Source organism: Schistocerca americana, chromosome X (genome assembly GCF_021461395.2).
Source record: "Schistocerca americana isolate TAMUIC-IGC-003095 chromosome X, iqSchAmer2.1, whole genome shotgun sequence".
NCBI classification, from domain to species: Eukaryota; Metazoa; Arthropoda; class Insecta; order Orthoptera; family Acrididae; genus Schistocerca; species Schistocerca americana.
In genome coordinates this window covers 965826226-965848278 of record NC_060130.1, presented here as the reverse complement: position 1 = coordinate 965848278, position 22053 = coordinate 965826226, and the positions used below count along the sequence as shown (strand labels likewise).

At 37.3% G+C, this 22053-nt stretch overlaps 1 protein-coding gene across 1 annotated transcript in view; it reads right to left on the bottom strand.

Moving 5' to 3' along the window:
• LOC124555064 overlaps positions 1-22053 on the bottom strand; it is a 704233-nt gene that overhangs the window by 166795 nt on the left and 515385 nt on the right. The window contains exons 54-55 of the mRNA XM_047128850.1: positions 19974-20105; positions 13068-13170 (exon numbers count right to left, since the gene is read on the bottom strand). Coding sequence (XP_046984806.1) covers positions 13068-13170; positions 19974-20105 — 235 coding nt within the window. The remainder of the gene's footprint in view (positions 1-13067; positions 13171-19973; positions 20106-22053) is intronic.

Here is a 22053-nt window from a genome sequence, read left to right as displayed (position 1 = left end):
TTTTCCTACACTCGAATTCCAGTCACCCATGACTATTAAATTTTCGTCTCCCTTCACAATCTGAATAATTTCTTTTATTTCATCATACATTTCTTCAATTTCTTCGTCATCTGCAGAGCTAGTTGGCATATAAACTTGTACTACTGTAGTAGGTGTGGGCTTCGTGTCTATCTTGGCCACAATAATGCGTTCACTATGCTGTTTGTAGTAGCTTACCCGCATTCCTATTTTCCTATTCATTATTAAACCTACTCCTGCATTACCCCTATTTGATTTTGTGTTTATAACCCTGTAGTCACCTGACCAGAAGTCTTGTACCTCCTGCCACCGAACTTCACTAATTCCCACTATATCTAACTTCAACCTATCCATTTCCCTTTTTAAATTTTCTAACCTACCTGCCCGATTAAGGGATCTGACATTCCACGCTCCGATCCGTAGAACGCCAGTTTTCTTTCTCCTGATAACGACATCCTCTTGAGTAGTCCCCGCCCGGAGATACGAATGGGGGACTATTTTACCTCCGGAATATTTTACCCAAGAGGACGCCATCATCATGTAATCATACAGTAAAGCTGCATGCCCTCGGGAAAAATTACGGCTGTAGTTTCCCCTTGCTTTCAGCCGTTCGCAGTACCAGCACAGCAAGGCCGTTTTCGTTATTGTTACAAGGCCAGATCAGTCAATCATCCAGACTGTTGCCCTTGCAACTACTGAAAAGGCTGCTGCCCCTCTTCAGGAACCACACGTTTGTCTGGCCTCTCAACAGATACCCCTCCGTTGTGGTTGCACCTACGGTACGGCTATCTGTATCGCTGAGGCACGCAAGCCTCCCCACCAACGGCAAGGTCCATGGTTCATGGGGGGGGATCATCCAAATAATTGGTATATTTAAGCATATGCAGGGTTTACTGTTTTCAGAAATGTTTAAATATACACATATGCTATAAATGCCACATGGAAACATTTGCATTTATGCATTCCAAAGAGATTACAGATGACTGTAATCTCCTGTGATTACTTGCAAAGTAAAAGTTTCAGGTACACATCTGTGAGGTCAATTTCTGCAAAAAGCCTGCAATATCAGTGATATCAACCAATACAAGGTGACCTGACAACTGGCTTGCCCTCAGTTTTTCCTTTGATGGCTGCTATAATCCAACTCTGCCTCTACAAAGTGAATTACTACCACTGCTGCCATTTGCATGGACTGGATTGGACTTGTGTATTCGGATGGTGGCTGCCACATTTTCCAAATCACTCCATGGTTAGTGATGGGTCTGTAACCTGCAGTCCATGAGGTGGTAAAACCATAGCTGTTGCTCAGTAACATCACTTCATGTGTTCAATAATCCTCATTAATGTAATTCAGCTAGTTCTGATTTAAGCTAGTCTTAATTTATTAATGGTATTAGCCTTTGCAAGGAGACAATGGATGAGCATCTGGTTTAAATGCACAATGAACTTGTAAGTTTTGTAGCATCACTACCTAGTATTGGGCAAAACTTGTAAAAATTTGTAAGAAACTGCTGTGGAGCATTGGGTTAACTATCACTGGCCAGTAAGCACAGTGCAGCAGCATATAGGTTATACCAAGATGTGTACAAAAGGAATGCAAGATGAACTAGCCATGCTCTGTGAAACCTGCACCATACAGTAAGAATAGCCAGAGTGGGCAGAATGTTGTCATCACATCAGGGCAAGGACCATGTTACGAGCTATGTGACCAAGAGCTTGGCATTAGTGCAACAAAGGCACCCCATAGCATTATAAATAACTGTAAATTTTGAGACAGATTCATTTGGAATCAGTAGTACTACCATGACACCAGGGCAATGCTAGATGATGTGACGACTGGGTGCTACCAGTTGCTGACAGATTTTCAAGAAGGAATAAGTGGTGGAGAAGCCAGCTCTTGCATTAAGTTCACCCTGTAAGACTTGGTGCATCAGTGCAACAGACCTGCCCTCTGTGCCTGCCACTGTCACACTCTTGCCTGGAAGCAGCGCATTGTGTCTTGTGAATGGCAGTCTTCCCTTGTCACCATAGAAAACGCAAGCTGTGCCTGGGTCTCCTGGGCCTGGGCGTTCAACAACAGAAGACATACACTGCAAGAAGAAGAAGCACACCATTGATGTTAGGGCCTTTGCCTACTGATGGACCTCCAGCTTGCTTTTGGGCTTGACATCAGCATCATAGGATGAAGAAGCAAGTACCATCCCAATGGGGAAAGTTGTCTGCTGAATATTGCAAGCTTGCTGGACTGGAATGGCATATGTCTGCCTCATACTGATGATGGAGAAATGTGCAACTGAAAAGTAATAAAGTGTTTTCCTTGACCACCAGTCTATCACTGGGCCCCACTAGTCTGCCTCTCAGTCCCACCCTTGGCCAGCCAGGCCACCTCAAGAGTGATCCAACACCTTATGGGTGGTTTATGGGTGGTACCAGAGGCTGCTACACTATGTGTCAGAAGTGCTGGCGATGCCACCTGTTGACAGTGGAGGGTGTGCCATCCCACACAGTGTGACATTTGAGCTGCAGCCTTCAGTGTGGCGTGAATGAAACAGTTGCTCTTAGTTTGTAGTAGATGTGGGGTCACAAATTAAAGTTCATCATAACTGCAAAGTTACTTTTGTGAGACCAAAAGTACTCATGGGGGTCTCCAAATTTAGGGGTAAGTGTAAGAATCATTGGTTGGAACCCACACGATATGCACAGTGTAATTCACTAGGTCATTCTAATCCTCAAGCTGAATCTGTGGCAATTGTCTGATTTGCGTGTCTTGTTGTATAGTCAAATAATGGTGGAACCTGAGATAATGGAGGAAGCCCAGGTGGCTCACAATTAGGTTTATGGAACAAGTATGATAGTATTGTTGACTAAGGATTGTTCTGTTGTTGTTACTGTTGGGTTTTGTAAATTATGAGTAAGAGTAGTGCAGTGGCAGAATCAAAGACACAAGATGTCACTGGCCCGAAAAGCAGTACAATCATTAGATAATGAAGAGGGGTGATTAAGAGCAGAAAACACATTTGCAAATAATGAGTTAACAGTAAGGAAGGAGGCATTGGAATTATTAAAATCATAGAGTCTAAGAATAGATATAGTTGTTGCAAAGCTTGTTACTCATTTTTCTGGTAGATCATCTGAGGTTGTATTATCATTTGTGGAGGATCTCTTGTCATTTGCTGAAATAGAGGGTTGGTTGAACACACAGTTGTTGTAAATAGCAAGATTGCCCCTTTGAGGACAATTGTAGTCCTTTGTATGATGCATGGGGTCACTAAAAAAGGCAGAGAATTCTGGCAGCTAAAACAAGAATTGTTGCCAAGATATAAGAAGCAGATTAGTGCAAGGTTTTCCCACAAGCAATTGCTAAGACATCTAAAGAAGGCATAGGGGATTTTTCAGAGGGGATTAAGATGTAAGAATTATGGCAGCATGATGAGGCAACCAAGGTGTTGTGTGTAGAGTATTATGGGAATAACAATAGGCGTGATCTGGTTGGTACTAACCATATATTAAACTCAAAAGGCAACCTCAGAATCACCAAAATGTGTTCCCAGTAAAAATGAATGCAGGAAATACGAATGCTGAGGTAGAATGCACCATACATACTTGGTGTACAAAGGTATAAGGTTCCATTAGACACAGGGGTGCATACGTCAGTGGCCTTGAGAGATTTAGTAGGCGGGAGACAATGGGACACTTACTGGGGCCCATGTATGGGGTGGGGACAGTAATATATAGTCACTGGGGTCAGTAATGGTGAGTTTTGGATTAGAGGCAACCAGATTAGGCCGTGTGTTGAAGTAGTGTCTTGTGTAAGCGAGGGCTACAGCGTGGTCCAAAGGCTAGACTTTGTCCATCAGCATCATGCCATAACTGGCCTTCAACACTATGTGATGTAACTTACTGGGGAAACATTCTCAGTAGAGGAAGCTGTTGTCAATGTTGATCAATAATGAGGAGTGTCGGTTGTAGTAGGTAATCCTGTTAACCATGGTTATTGCCATTAGTGCTTAATTTGCATGACTGTAAGTTAAGCGACACTAGGAAGTCACTGTAAATGGATACGGAGCCTGACTTACAGTTGGTACTTTATGTATAGTGGAACTTCTGGTGGATAGTGGCTTATTGGATACACCAAGACAAAGTAGTGTACACTCACGGGAGAATGACAAAGGCAAGGTAGTACACATCAATCTGGATAATTTTGGCAATGAGGAGGTTAAGTTGTTGAAAGGAACATTAGTGGCAATGTTAGAAATTCTGGAAGAGGAAGATTGCTGTACAAAAGGTGTACAGTATGAACAAGGACGGGGTGTCACTAAGAACACACTGCATGGAAGGTTAAGGATTTGAGGGGAACAAAGAGATCACAAATGAAGAACTGTTGTTAGAGTTCCAAGATTTGTTCTTTCCATGAAGGCGCCTGCAACATGTGATGCAACACAGGATTCCTAGGGGAATGAAGTGCTGGTGTACTGGAAGATGTACAGAATAGCATGATCCCTGCAGTCAATTTTAGGAGATTTTATCACTCAGCAGTTAGCTGACTGTAGTAGTAACCCAGTGAGGGCAGGAATTATAATTGTACCTGAAAAGTGTATGGATGGTTCAAGGAATTATTGATTCTGCTATGATTACCACAGCCAAGGAAGATATAAGAAAAAACGTAAAATCAAGATTTATTCAGACAGTTACGCTAGAGGATTAGCAGCTATGTTAACGGAAAGCGGACCTCGTGTGATTAACGAGTTTGAAATAGAAGGTACTGTTAAATCAGGAGCTGGTTTACTAGATGTTTCAACATCAATCAAGAAAGAAAGCACAGTCCTCGCGGACAGAGACTTTGTAGTGGTAATGGCCGGAGCAAACGATGTCAGCAGAAACGAAAGGAAGATTGCTACTTTGACACTGAAGAAGACTGTCGGAATGTTAACCCACACCAACGTGATTGTTGTTAATGTGCCACATCGACATGATTTGCCCCAGTGGTCACATGTGAATAAGGAAGTGGAGCAGACAAACAAGGAGTACAAAGCTATCTGTAAGCACTTTAAGAATGTTTCACTAATTAACACCAGTAATTGTAGCAGAGAATGGCATACCAAGCATGGTCAACATTTCAGTTATCTAGGTAAACGTGTTTTAAGTGATACAATTATCGGAATAGTATTGGTTAAGCTAGAGAAGGAAAAAAGACCAGTAATGTGTTTGGATTATGTTTCAACTGAGATGGCAAAAAATTTGTATGCATAGACCAGTTTGGGTGTTCTAGTAACATAAGGACACAACCTGGTCAACTTTCATGCAGTAACAGTAGGTCATGTCAACTAAGAGAATACGCAAAAAAAGAAATGCCTAAAGTAGAGTTTAAAATATGCTACCTCAATATTCAGGGCATGGCAGATAAAAACTTAATTGTCAACGAATTTTCAAATGAAAACATGATAGATATTCTATGTTTAAGTGAACATTGGTGTAAAGAGGATGAGCTTGGGTACAAAGTATTGGATGATTGCACACTACTTAGTTGCTATTGCAGAAAACAGCACTTACGTGGTGGGGTAGCAATATATGCAAAAACACCTCTTGCACCAAACTGTGGCGGGATAGATCTCAATACCCTTTGTGATGAAATGCATATATTTACAAATATTAAGAGAACTTGTATGTCCACTGATGTAATTAGTTTCCCTTTCTCAGACCATGATGCAGTATATCTTAGTCTTAATAATGTAACTTCAGACTGCACCAAACCAGAATCTAAAACTGTGATTACTAGACCAGTGAGCAGAGAGAGGATTGATAGGTTTAGACCCGCCCTCACTTATTTCAGTTGGGACATATGTTTTATTAGGCTTCAACACTGTTCAGCTGATATTGTATTCACAAAGTTTTTCTCCATCTTTTTAAATGTATTTGAAAATAGTATCCCTCTGAAAAAATGTAGAGTGAATATTAGTAGTAATTACAAGAAAAGGAAAACGAAGGAATGGTATACTCCACAGTTAGGGCAACTGAAAAATACTGTTATGCTGTATTCTAGTCTGTACAAAATCAGTAAATCAGAACTGTATAAAGACCTGTATGCTAAAGATAAATGCAAGTACAGGAAGGCAATAAATGAAGCAAAGAAACTGCATAAGATAGTAAACATTGAAAAATCTAACAATAAATGCAAGAAGGCCTGGAGTGTAATAAACTCCATTGCACACACTAAACACAAAGAGGAAATTGCCATTAGCCCAGAAGAATTTAATAAATATTCCATTGAGTCCATTGAAGAAATTAGTAGTTCTATAATCAAACCACCTGAAAATGCACTTAGTATTATGGACAGCTGCTTTGAAAAGCTTCCCCCAAGCACCTTCACTTTCACGGAAGTGAGCCCAAATAATATCCTAAAAATAGTGAAAAATTTCAAACCATCAGTTAGTGTTGATTACTATGATATGTCATGTAATTTGTTGAAAGATGTTATTGATTGTGTGATTTATCCTTTAACCTTTTGTGTTAACAAATGCCTAGTTGAAAGTAAGTTCCCCGACATACTAAAAATTTCTAGAGTTGTGCCCATATACAGAAAAGGGGAAAAGAACTGTCCCGCTAGTTACAGACCTATATCCATGACCCCAGTTTTTTCAAAAATTTTAGAAACGATTATGTATGAGCAAGTTAGTGCCTACTTGGGTAAACTAAATATAATTAGTGATAAACAGTTTGGATTTAGGAAAGGTAAATCCATAACAGATGCAATGGACTCCCTCGTAAAATTAGTCCTAGCTGTGTTCGAGGCTAGGGACTATGCCCAGGCTACATTTTGTGACCTGAGCAGAGCCTTTGACTGTATAGAGCATGACACTGTGCTGAATAAGCTAGTTTACTATGGTTTTGATGACAACAGTATAAATATGTTCAGGTCTTTTCTAGAGAACCGTCAACAAGTTGTGTGCATTAGTAGGGAGAAATCAAATTTGGTTCATGTTAGGTACAGAGTGCCTCAAGGGTTGGTGCTTGGACCTTTACTGTTTATACTAATGATTAATGACCTGCCCTTATTCATAAAATCTCATACAATATTGTATGCTGATGACACAACTTTTATACATAAAAGCTCTGATCTAGGTACACTGAAAACACTGACCGAAAATACCCTTGCTCAGTCGTCATTATGGTTCAAAGCTAATGGCTTCTTGCTAAATGAAAACAAAACCCAGACACTTTACTTTAGCCTCAGAGAGATTCCTAACTACCAGGAGTTAGAAACTGTTAAATTTTTAGTTGTTAGTATTGACAATAAATTGACGTGGGAACCACACATTAAAAATATATTGTCTAGGCTTTCAAGAGTGATTTATCTAATTAGAAATTTAAAAAGACATGTTCCCAATGACTATGTGAGATCAGCATATTTTGCCTTCTTCCAAAGCATAATCTCTTATGGAATTTTACTGTGGGGTAGTAGTTGTCATGTAAATGACATTTTACTTTTACAGAAGAAAGTAATAAGAATAATAACGGATTCTGATAAAACAGAACATTGTAAACCTCTGTTTATTAAATTGCAGTGTCTTACAGTAGTAAACATATTCATCAACAATGTTTTAATGTACATTAGAAACAATGTGTCTAATTTTGTGTTGAGAAGTGATATTCATAGCCATAATACTAGAAACAGAACATCTGTAGACGTACCATATCATAGATTATCAAAATTGCATAACTCTTACCTAGTTCTTGGACTAAGGATGTTTAATAGACTAAGTGCTGACTTTAAAGAACTGCCTGTAAATATCTTTAAAGCTAAATTATACAAGCTACTAGTGAACAATCCGTTTTACTCCATTGATGAATTCTTTGAAGATGAAAATACTGTATTCTAACGTGTACCTATTTTATGTAAACCAATTCACTTCGATATAGTAGTTTATGTAGAAATATATGCTCTTGACTTTGTCTATTGCTGTAATCAGCTGAACGACAATAAAATTATTACTATTATTATTATTATTATTATTTGAACTATAAGATGACTGCAGATGCTGACCCATTTGCAAACATCATGGAAACAATTGATACACTTGGACAGTGTCGGTATTTCTTGATGATGGATTTGCGGAGAGGGTACCATCAGTTGGAGGTGATTCCAGAAGACAGACCAAAGACTGCATTTTCATTACCTTGGGGAAATTATCAGTATAGAAGAATGCTGTTTGGTTTGAAAATTCATCAGCATTGGTTAGATGGTGTGTTGAAGGGGTTAAATCCTTGTCAATGTTTAGTGAATTTCGATAACTTATTTCTCAGAGAGCTGAAAGAACATAGGCAGTGACTGAGAGAAAAACAGGAGGTTACAGTCTGTACATTTAATTTGGATATGTAATTAGTACAGGTAGTGTGAGTACTGATCCAAGATTGATACAGGTAGTACAAGATTTTCCAGTACCAGGGTCTATTCTGGGTGTCACAAATTATTATAGTAAATTTGTGAGAGGGTCTACAGGTATAGTGTGACTGTTTACGCAACAGTTAAGAAAGGGTATCAGAATTCTGTGGTCTGAAGAGTATCAGAAAGCATTTGATGGATTAATGGAAGTATTGACATTGAGTCTAATGTTGGCATTCCTGAATTTTGAGAAGAAATTTATATTATTCCGCGATAGGTTGACCCATGTTCTTGGGCAAATTTTGAGTCAGGAGTTCAATGGAGAAGAACATTCTATTGCTTTTGTATTGAGATGACTGAATAGACCTGAAAGAAATTATTCTACTTCAGAGAAAGAGATGCTTAGCTGTACTTCCAGTTTTATCTTTACATGAGAAAGTTGTAAAAAAGTGATGGATCATGCTGCTTTGAAGTGGTTACTTAGTTTGAAGGATACTTCCAGTAGACTGGTGAGATGAGCACTAAAACTCAGTGAATTTGGATATGAATAAATCCACAAACTGGGGAAGAAACACTGGAATGTGGACACGCTATGAAGGAAGGTAGGGTGCACCAGCACTAGGTCGAGACCTCGCTGGGTGGCAAGCAGTGCAGAGTGCTGAAAGAGAGTGTAAGCAGTTCAGTAAGCAGCAGCATTTCAGCATGTGTGATGGGTTGCTATGTAAGGAGACAACACTGGGACCCCCAGTGGCAGCATCAGTGAAGCTGAGGGATAATGTGCTAAGAGAGATGAATGATCACATTTTGTTTGACCATGGAGGATGCAGAGCAACAAATTGGCTGGTAACAGAGAAGTTCTGGTGGGAAAGAAGAAAAGGTGATGTGAATCAGTATATCGAGCATTGTGTGAATTGAGCTCAACATGCAAATATGAATGGAAAATGAGTACCGTGGCAGAGATTGCTGCAAGTAATGAAACCATTTAGGTTTATTGGGGTGGATGTGTTAGGACCATTTAACTGAACACCAGCAAGGAATTGTTTTGTGTTCACCATTACAGACCATTTCTCTCATTATATCAAAATGGTGCCAATGCTGAACCATCAGGCAGTCACAGTCAAGGGAGCCAGCCACCCACTGACCATCGCTGGCTTGCCATGCCAGAGTGGAGTATGTCTGCCTCAGACTGATGTTGGAGGAATGTGTAACTGAAAAGTAATAAAGTGTTTTTCTTGACCATCAATATATGACTGGACACACCGGCCCACCACTCAGCCTCACCCTCAGCTAGCTGGGTCACCTCAGAATTATCACACCCATTCCAGTTGCTACCAGAGGATGCCATGCTATAGTTTGTCTCACAGTTAAGTTGGCAGAAAATGCTGTAGAAGATTTCCTGTACAATTATTCACTAAATATGATCGGCAATGAAAATGACTTTAAAATAAAAGAACTCTAAATTTTAAAAGCAAAGGCAGTGACTGTAACTAGTCACAATTCACATTTTGCTTAACATCTTGCAACCTAATCTATTCACGTGGAAACCATTTTTCCATGAACATTTGCCACCAAAAAACTTCTTAGGATCTCTTGAATACAGTTCCTAGTTAGTCATATTGCTATCTAATATTACAATTTATTATTGCTTTACATTTTTTGCCTAAACTGAAGTTGTCATCCATCCAGAGACTGGTTTGTGCACCACAGTGCTTTACTAGGAATGGTTCTGTTGTAGATGGTATGCTGTTGTCTTTCTCCAACCATCAAACAGACTTTCCCAGTTAGTTATTGGAGGACCTGCAGTTTACACCAGAGTCTGGATCATGATGCAAGACAGCATTTTGCACATCAACAACATTGCCAGAGGTGAAAGAAATGGTAAGTGACAGACAAAAATCCTAAGACGACCTAGGATTGAACCAAAGAACTTTTGATCCACAGGCGGGCACTTCACCTATTGAGCCACCACCAAGCCATAGTTCCTCATCTACAGTATATTATGTCACTAATTAAAGCTCTAACAGTCATGTAAAAGTTGCAGACCATTTGAAATATGTTCATTGTTTTACTGACCATATCTTCCTCAAATAATTGGCCTCCACATGTATGGAAACACCTGTACATTTCCTGCAAGATTCATCTGAAGATCCTTAATTGAAGTTAATATGTTCAAATGCTTACTAAATTTATGAAATCAATTTTCTGAACAGTCATCAGTATTTGAGTTAGACACATCAATATTTTTTAGTAAGGAGATGCCTATAATGGGAGATTCAAGTTTCACTACTGTTTCACCTATTTCTGTTTCTATTGCACATGACACTTATCTTTTATATTGTTTCCTGATTTAGGTTTTACAGTTAATTTTACATATGCATCTGCTACATACATGTTTGTTGAAACCTGAAACCTGGGTTTTGTAACTTCACAAGTTTCTACAGTTAAGTGTATCTGCTTCACTGCATGTGCTTGTGACTTCTCTGTACCAGAGAAGTCTGCCTCAGTTCTGTCTTTCGATTCTTATTGAATTTGAAGTGTGTCAGTTTCATACATTCTCATAACAGTAGGCAATCAGAATTTAAAGCAATTATACATGGTGCTGCACAACGTTCTGTCTTGTGGCCTCTATTATTTCTGATATACATAAATGATCTTCCACTTGCCATATCAGAAGACACAAATTTTGCCATTTTCAAAGGTGCTACAAGCATAGGAATAGAACATAGTACCACTCTCAGTACTTGTTTCCCTAATAATGGGTTACAAGAATTAGAAAGTGCTAAGTTTTTGGGACTACAGAAAGTTCACAGTTTTAATTGGAAAACACACTGCATACAATTTATCAAGCATCTTTGAACAGTTAAGTTTGCTGTGTGTATAGTGACTGTTGTATGTTATTTAAAAATGATGAAACTAGTATATTCTGTGTATTTCCATCATTCTACATCTACATCTACATTGATACTCCGCAAGCCACCCAACGGTGTGTGGCGGAGGGCACTTTACGTGCCACTGTCATTACCTCCCTTTCCTGTTCCAGTCGCGTATGGTTCGCGGGAAGAACGACTGTCTGAAAGCCTCCGTGCACGCTCTAATCTCTCTAATTTTACATTCGTGATCTCCTCGGGAAGTATAAGTAGGGGGAAGCAATATATTCGATACCTCATCCAGAAACGCACCCTCTCGAAACCTGGCGAGCAAGCTACACCGCGATGCAGAGCGCCTCTCTTGCTGAGTCTGCCACTTGAGTTTATTAAACATCTCCGTAATGCTATCACGGTTACCAAATAACCCAGTGACGAAACGCGCCGCTCTTCTTTGGATCTTTTCTATCTCCTCCGTCAACCCGACCTGGTACGGATCCCACACTGATGAGCAATACTCAAGTATAGGTCGAACGAGTGTTTTGTAAGCCACCTCCTTTGTTGATGGACTACATTTTCTAAGCACTCTCCCAATGAACCTCAACCTGGTACCTGCCTTACCAACAATTAGTTTTATATGATCATTCCACTTCAAATCGTTCCGTACGCATACTCCCAGATATTTTACAGAAGTAACTGCTACCAGTGTTTGTTCCGCTATCATATAATCATACAATAAAGGATCCTTCTTTCTATGTATTCGCAATACATTACATTTGTCTATGTTAAGGGTCAGTTGCCACTCCCTGCACCAAGTGCCTATCCGCTGCAGATCTTCCTGTATTTCGCTACAATTTTCTAATGCAGCAACTTCTCGGTATACTACAGCATCATCCGCGAAAAGCCGCATGGAATCTTCATTAATGAGTTAAGAAATCTTTTTTGGAGACACTCAACTTATAGTGACAGTATCTTCTTTATAAGGAAGTCTGTTATAGTAAGTATATCTGGTGTTAATACTAAAACATCCTGCAAAGCCCCATTAAAAAGGATCATATTTTGACAAACAGTTCACATTATTTGTTGACATCCCCTGTCAATACAAATATTTATTTTTTCTCATAAAATAGTGAAAAGCATGAATACGAGTACAGACTCAGATACAAGAGTACACATGTAATCAACAGCTTGTCAGAACACATTAAATGTCACATAGAGAATGTGGTGAAGTTAAAGATGAAATTAAAGACCTTTCTGTTGGATGATTCCTCCTACTCCATTGAAGAGCATCTTTACAGGAACTAAGGAATTTAAAAGTTTAGGCTACTTCGAGTTAGGACATTAATAGAGTAGTCTTTTAGAATTCTTTTAGAATTGCATTTAAATTAAATATATGTTTTTTTTTAATTTCTTTCCACATCCCACATGCCCCTATATATGAGATCAGTGGACTACAGCTAATGTAAATGTAAAATGTAAATGTAACTGCAGCAGATTCATTCAATATTCACAGCATTTCACATTTATCACATCTAACAAAATTTTGTTTCAGTAATTTCTGTCATATTTATCATTGGGACTATCAGCCAGATAACATAGGGTAGTAACAAGCACAGTAGCTTCACATAAGTTAATAAGTCAAGTACAGAATCTTCTTCACCAAACGTTCTATATTCACAAATGTTTGGTGCTTTCTATGGAAAATGCAGTGAAATTTTTCATGTATTCTTGTTGCTTGTTGGCAGATATGTATGGCATAACTAGTAGATATTTCTAAATGTCTTCAGTTTAGAGTATGTACTTACAGTATCAACTATCCACAAAATTGATTCCCTAACAGCTTCTCCTGATTCACCCATCATTTCCCATATTTCATTTACAATTTTTGGAAGTGATTCAATATGTTCCCTGTGAAAAGAAATGGAAAAAAGAATAGAGGTTCTTTTCCACCAATAATTAAATATGATTTCAACTTATATTCACTTTATGGCATGTGTACCACATCCATATTTCATTTTATAAACTGGAGTGGACATCACTCCTTATAATAGCTAAACATTTGATAAAACTAGCTAAAAATTTCATAACTGTAATAAAAGTGGGATAATACTTCTTATTAAATGTAAAAATGTGTGATGCACTAGTTAAGTAAGATATATCTAGCGTTAGGGTGTGTTGGTGGAGAAGGGGTGGGGTGGGGGAATCACCTTCAAATTAAAAATGAAACACTAAGTTATAAACAAAAGACAATGGAAAAAACTTTCTCAAAATCATAAAGGCAATGCCACTGATAAATCACTTCATTTATTGTATAATTTATTAGTAATTGCAGTCATAGTGTTGACAGAAACTATTTCATGTTTTAGGCTTTTATATTACCGAAAAGATATGATTCAAAATTTAAATAAATACCCTGTCAGTGGTCTCTACTGTAGAAGCAGTAAACAGTGTGTAGCTCAAGGTGCTTCCTGAGTTAATCTCCACCTCATATTGAGTTTACATATTGCCCAACCAGTCCAATACTTATTTCAAATTTTTCATTCAAATACTTTCTTGTAATGTTCAAGTATAATCCATTGTGGTCTATGTGCCAAGTAAATCTGTTGCTTCAGCAAAGATTGCTTGTTCCCATGGAACATAAATGTTGAAAAATCTGCCCACAATGCACTCCCTTTATGCTGACAATAGGGTTCGTATTGACTTTTGGCCATTGCCCAAAAGCATTAGCTCAAAGCCACGAGCTCTCTTTGCACTGGCTCAAAGCTAGCTAGGACATGTTTCCCTCCTAATTTCTTTCTGGACTCTAATTCCATAATGACTAACTTACATTTTTAAGGCAACATCTCTCTGCCCTACCATGAGTAGCTGGGAACTTGCAAACCAACCCAGGTGCACACAATTGTACTCTGTATATAGAATAAACTTACTTTTTATTCATAAAAATCTATGTCTTATGTTTAACATCCTCTAAAGACCGCCACACATTGACTATCGTGAGCAGATGCACTCTGCATCTACACTGAACTGCAGCATGAATTGACCTACACCTCAGTTATAAAATGTTTGATAGAAATTTGTAATATTCTGCTGTGCATATTCTGGACAGTATTGTGACAAATCCTATATCATGTAAATGATGAAAAGGATGATAATAAATGAAATGAAATTGCGGGACTCTGCTTAGTCCTTCAGCAATGTCAATATTCAGTTAATATTTGAATGAGTTCCAGCTTCCAACTATATTGTTTAAAAAAAAGATACATCTTTAACAACATGAAACTGAAAATCTTTTTTGTAATATTACATGATTCTGCTTTGAACCTTGGGCCTGATGGATGATCTTACAAGAAATTAGCAAATGCTTGCTTCTCGACAATCTGCGACCCTCCCCCCCCCCCCCCCCCCCCGCCCTGCCCTCCAACCCAATCACGTAGGGCACAATACAAGTCCATTATTAACATGTACTATTAATAAAATATAACTTCATCTCCAAGACACACTAAAGAAACTGAGTAATGGCACAACCAAGACTAGTATACATGTGATTGTCCTGATAATATGCAAGTATGCTGACTAAATATGAATGACACTGTAAAGAAAAGTGTCAAAAAATCTTAATTTCACTGAATATATTGCTACATAAGAGAATTAAACTGAGGCACAAGAGCTTGCAAGCATGACATGCCTATCTGTTACCAAGCCAACATTTGAAAAGAAAAACACACTTACTATTATAATAATCTAAAGTTATATATGTTAATATAAATTTGAATGTTTGCAAGTCTTTTCCAAAGGTATTTGTCTGGAATGTAGCAATGTTTGGAAATGGAAAGTGGGTGTTAAACAGTTCATGCAAGAAAAGAATAAATGTGTTTGAAGTGCCATGCTATAGGGGAATGCTGAGGGTTAGATGGGTAGACTGGCTAACTAATAAGCAGCCACAGAATCAAACTGGGAAAAAAAGGGAATTTATGTCACAATTTGACTAAAAGATGGGGTTAGTTAATAGAATACATCTTACGGTATAAAGCAATCATCAATTTGGCAACTGAAGGAATTGTGTAGGGAGAGGTATGCCAGCGTTTGACTATAGTAACCAGGGATGTAGACTGATTGTTGTTATACAAAAATGAAATGGCTTGTGAAGGACAGACTAGCTTAGATAGCTGTATCAAACCAGGCTTTCGACTGAAGATCAAAACTACAGCATTTGAAGAGACATTACAAATGATGTAGACAGAAAATAGCTATTTCACTTTAGGGCAACACCAAAATGTATTTGAATATTTTCTCCTGCTCAGTATAATACTTGCAGTTGATCATCTTCGCAGTCATTATTGTACTGGTTTCATATTGGGTCATAATTATGTGTTTTAAACACTTTTAAGTAGACAGATTACAGAGGTTGACTTCAGAAACTTGCATTTGTCATGTAGTCTTCAGAGTTTGAGCCTGTACACTCAAATTACTGATGGGAAACAATAAAGATAAAACACAATACATGCAACCCAGTAATGAACAATGCCTTACCATGCCATTAGCAATAATGCACAAGGGTAGATTAATAAATGATATACAATATTCTAAATTCTCAGGTGTTTATATTGGTGGGTTCATTGATCTAGGAGAAGGGGACAAAACAGCAAGGTCATCAGTCCCATCAGATTAGGGAAGGATGGGGAAGGAAGCTAGCCATGCCCTTTCAAAAGAATCATCCCACCATTTACCTGAAGTGATTTAGCGATATCACGGAAAACCTAAATCAGGATGCCCGGATGCAGGTTTGAACCATCATCCTCCTTAATGCGAGTCTAGTGTGCTAACCACTGTGCCACCTCACTTGATAGGTGTTTATATTGATAAGAACCTGAACTAGAAGTGACATGTTACAGATCTTTTTAAACATCTTAGTTCTGTAACTTTTGGATGACGTGTAACACCACAATTTGGAGATGAAAATGAGAAAAAAAACTTTACTTTCTTTTCTATTTTCCAACTCACCACTGAAGAAAGAAGTGTTTCTTGCACAGAGCTTTTAATAAGGATAATGTGTGGTGTCTACTATAAAACCTCTTATAACCAGCTCTCTGAAGAGTTCAACGTACTGACAACAGCCACAAAGTACATTTACTCACTCATGAAGTTGGTTTCCAACTCTCAATCACAGTTTGAAATCATCAGTAACATTCGCAAATATAACACTAGGAGGATAAATAATTAATACTATCCACCACTCAGCCTTAGTGTGGCACAGGAAGGAGTGAGGGATCCAGCCATCAAAACATTTCACCACCAACTCACTGATATAAAGAATGAAATGGATAATAAAGTTAACTGCAGTCACAAATTATGATCCCTGTAACATATAAATAACTAATTAGATGAGTAATTACCTAATAATATGAATGAAAATCCTCTTCCAAAGCATACATTTGAATAGGGTGTCAAATGAGAAATACATATATGATAAAAGAGGAACGTCATCTCCCTCAGCGCAAATTCTTCGCTCTAATACAGTTTAATTTTTATGTTTCCAAACTCATTTCAGTATCACTGGCACAAGACAACAAACATCATTTTGGTTCCTTATCTCTTTGATTAATGACATTTATTTTGTCATGAGTGGTATGATATTATCTCTGACACATTCACTCATTCATTGCATTCTGTTGATTCCATCATGATTGATGTTGAATCAGTCTAATTTTACTTTAACAACGAAAATTATCTTTTAATAAATGGACTGCTAATTAATTACTGCCGTAATTATTCTGCTTATACATGTAATTATCAATCAAGAAGCCTTAATTACATAGTGACACTGAAAAATAAAATTAATAAAATACATATTTCTACTAACTTAGCTTTTAATTGCAAAGAAATGTAGAAAGGATAAAATTTGTACCAAGAAATAGATGTTCTATGTTACATTTGGTTTTATGAGTCACTACAAATACCTGTGATCAGAATGAATGGATGAAAGAAAATTCTTTTGATTGATGATTGTGTCAACTAAAATTGTATTATATCCTGATATACAGAAAATGTGTCTTCCACAACTATGTCTTTTGACTAGTTCCTTGGTATGATACACTAAGAAGCATTCCTCAATGTTTGAGGCTTAACTACATCAGGAAAAAGTGTCTGGATTCTTTCCTGATTACCAAGCATGTTTCTGTCAGTCACTTCATCAGCAAAGTTGAGCAAGTAACTCTTTAAATGTTATTTGGGTGTTGGTTGCTGAATGATGCAACAAGCCACAAAAATTTTGGAAAGTTTTCTTTTAGTGTCATAACCAGTTTCGGACCACCATTCCCATCTTCAGATGGCTAATCATTTTCACTACACAGATGTTTTGATCAACAGCAGTCATCTGCTTCACACTGCACAAGAATATGTGCACAAGTATATGTTCCAGTAGATGGCGATTTGTTTTGTCATCTACTGGAATGTATGTAAGTGAAAACAACTATTTTGCTGCATGTATATAAAAAAATGTAAGCACTTCAGCATATTTTTATTAATGAAACAATTGATAAAGTAGCACTTAGTACTCAAATATTCTTGTGCAGTGTGGAGCAGATGACATGCTGTTGATCAAAACATCTGTGTAATGAAAATTATTAGCCAACAGAAGATGGGAATGGTAGCCTGAAACTGGTTGTATCACTAAAATACAACATTTAAAAGTATTTGTGGCTTGCTGTGTCATTCACCAACTAGCATTAACAGGTGTGGACTTCACAATATCCAACATGGATAAAATAATGTTGTTTAGGTAATTCTAAGGTCAGAAGCAAACCACAGCAGTTGTTAACTAAGGCACTTTATTCGAAGAGAAACAACTGAATTTGTTGATGCCCAGGATGAAGGCTGTGCTGTGGCCTTGCTAGATCTACAGGACTTCATTAGTAAGATGTTACAAAAGATCCACTGCTTATCCAAAGAAAACAATGAAAATGAAAATCACTACTGTACTCAATAGCAGCTCATTTACACGGGAAATCATACAAAAAACATTTCATTTTTGTTATAAAGTCTGCCCATCCTCCATTTCCCAACAAGATTTAGTCTATCAAAAACTCATAAATTGGCCTATTATGGACTACAATATGTCACATATCTCAGCTACTCACAACAATGTTGAGCACTCTGGTTTAGGGGGCTAAGGAAGTAGCTATACTTAAAGTTAAACAGGTATCTTATGAAACTTACAAGAGCTCTGTTCTGGTAACACCAGTATTTTATTAACTTTATATGCAGCTTCTCTTTTTAATTTTTCAATCTCGTTTTTTATAAACAACTGGCATTTATCAACCTCCACATAATTATTATTCAATGATCAATATAATAGAAGGAAACATTCCACGTGGGAAAAATTATATATAAAAACAAAGATGAGGTGACTTACCGAACGAAAGCGCTGGCAGGTTGATAGACACACAAACAAACACAAACATACACACAAAATTCAAGCTTTCGCAAACTGTTGCCTCATCAGGAAAGAGGGAAGGAGAGGGGAAGACGAAAGGAAGTGGGTTTTAAGGGAGAGGGTAAGGAGTCATTCCAATCCCGGGAGCGGAAAGACTTACCTTTGGGGGAAAAAAGGACAGGTATACACTCGCACACACGCACATATCCATCCACACATACAGACACAAGCAGACATATTTAAAGACCAAAATGTTTACAATCAGCAGAAGATTAGATGCCCTCTGTGGTGTGAATACATAAAAATTCCAGAAACTGAAAGGACAAGGGGAGATGCTCCCTATAAGATAACCTTTTTGGCCTATAAAGGGAACTGTTCAGTTGAAATTGGTTCTGTTTAATGAAAATACTATTAAAAAGGTGTTTTTCTTTAAGAACAGTTCCATACTCAGTTTTATTATTGACGACAGAGGCCTCCACAAGACTATGTTTACTGTGTTCCATGAAACTTTAGCATGTAATATATAGTTTTGACCACCAAGACTGCAAAAGATGACTCTAGTGAACATAAATTATGCCCTTGTTTACAACAGCCAAGCAGGTTTGTAATAGGAGATCACTGCCTCATTCCTTTTTCTCTTGTTACTCGTCTTTTTTATTTTGTGTTACAACACAATTGATTTTTATGTTACAACGTCTTGAGGGAATCAGTTTGGATTAAATTGGAGAATAACATCAGAAACAGGAAAGAACGGGTGTTAGCTAGATGTGTGTGTAAGCTGGCTCTTTGAGGAAACACCATGGGGATTAAGTGGGCCCACAGTGATGCCATAAAAATGTCTTTGCCGACAGTTATGTCTGGTTTTAGTTGTTGGGAACTGTCATTTATTCTAATTACAGGTATTTTACATTCTCTTTGATAGTCTGCACTAGTGTGGCCCTTCTCACCTTTGATTAAATTCATGAAACACCAACTGTATCCAATGCAGTTCATGACTTGCAAATAGCAGAGGATTTGCCAAATGAAATATCTATTCCATTTTTATGTTTATACACACTGAAATCAAGGGAACCTATTAAACCTTCCAGAATTACTTTCTCAAAATCATAATCATAAAACTTTTTTCTAATTATTGAGAAGCCTCATTTGGAAAAAAAAATAATCAAAATGAGTGTGATTATTCAACAGCTGCAAATAACTGAGTTGTTTACATTTCAAATTCAACTTACAGCAGTTACATGCATTTTCTTATTCTATTGTGAGATTTGTAAGAACTTACCTAATGGATAATTTATCAATTATGTACTGAAAATAATTGAAAATATCTTTAATGTAGAATTCATTTGCATTGTAGGAGTTGTTAAGGAATACTTTAAACTCTTCAAAATCGTCATTTACAGCTCTCAGTGACCTGAAACAGATAACCTTATTGAAAAATATTTAGCATCACTGTTTATTCCTGTCAATTTGTGTGTGAAAATAGAGGATTACTTTGCACCCTTTATGTGTCCTATAATAATATAATGAATAAGTGCAAATAAAATCAGTGTGGTGTGTCCTCAATGAGTGCATGCTGCAACAGAGCCAATCAAATTCAATTTACCTACAATATAATCTACAGTATTACAGTATCTTATTGGAACATATACTATTTATTGACATTTGAATCTAATCTGGAAGCAGCAGGGGATAAAATAAGTAGGAAGAGAAGGATTAGTAGTGTTGCTGACAACATTGCAATTCTGTAAGAGCCAGCAAATACTTTGGAAAAACAGTTGAACAGAATGGATAATGTCTTGAAGAGAGATTAGAAGATGAAGTGTAATCACATTATATCAGCTGATGACAAGGTAAATAGATTAGGAAGTGAGAAACTGAAAAGAGTAAATTGTTAGATATTTGGGCAGTAAAATAACTGATGGCTGAAGAAGACAGAATATAAAATGCAGACAGGGAATAGCAAGAATGTCATTTACGTAAAAGAGGAATTTTATAGCATCTAATATAAATTTAAATGTTGGGCCTTTTTTCTGAAGGTATTTGTCTGGAGTGTAGCTTTGAACGGAAATGAAAGGTAGATGTCAAGCATTTCAGACAAGAAGAGAATAGGAGCTTTTGAAATGTAGTGCCATAGAAGAATGTTGAAAATTAGATGGGTAAGTCAAATAACTAATGAGGAAGTACTGAATCAAACTAAAGAGGAAAGACATTCGTGGCACATTTTGACTGAAAGAGAGAATCAGTTGATAGGACACATCGTAAGGCTTCAAGTAATAGTCAAATTGGTAATTAATGGATGTGTGGGATGTAAAAATTCTAGAATGGGACATAGGCATGAATAGAGCAGGCAAGTCCAAATGGGTGTCACTTTCAGCAGTTATTTAAGAGATGAAGAGGCTTGTGCAGGATAGACTAGCATGAAGAGCTGCATCAAACCAGTCTACAGACTGAACACCACAGCAACAACAGCTACTACTACCAATAGTACTACTACTATGACCACTGCTCCTGAAAGGGAGTTCAATGAAGAGGTATGCAGTTTAGTCTAGAGATGTGACTTTAATGCAGCTGTTACAAAGGAGCAGGAAAAGACAAAGAAAAAACATTTCTGAGTGGTCAACAGATTAAGAGATTTTACTCTTCAGAAATGAAGTAGTAAGACACAAAACTGTTACAGTAATATTTATAACTGACCTTAGTCAAACATTAGGTTCTGTTTTCAACAAGAAAAACTGATCACAGTGGACAAATTAAGAGAGCATACTTTAACAACTAGAACAGTACAATAAAAAACCATAAATTTGTTGAAAACATAGATTGGTGTATTGTCGAGATAAAACAGACGTCTTATTTTTCCATTTTTCTGGTCTCTATTTCTTAATATTTTCCCACAGATGATTTAGAAAATCATCGCTGACTCTTCACTCACTTTGAAGGAACTTTATATTTGTGCAATGCCATTTCCATTAAAATCTAAATACATTTTATTTATTTTATTATCATTACTGTCTTTTAATTACTGTGCACCTACATGGCCATGGTGGGAATTATTATGGTATACAAAGAGTGTGTACATATGCTCAGATCGTTTGTTTATTTCTTTCAGCATCATAAGTGGAAATTAAAATCCTGCCACCCGATATAATTGTTTTGAGAATTTCAGTGATTGAAATTGCTTGTAGCTACAGTTTTGAATACATTCTTTATTGCTTTTGTCTGTAGCCATTCATCAACAGTCATGAGTCAACTTTGGTGATAACATATTGACCATATCACTTTCTGTCAACAATTCACAACCTCTTATACTCATCACCATGGACACTTCACATATATGTCACCCCACAAAACAACTGAGAGTG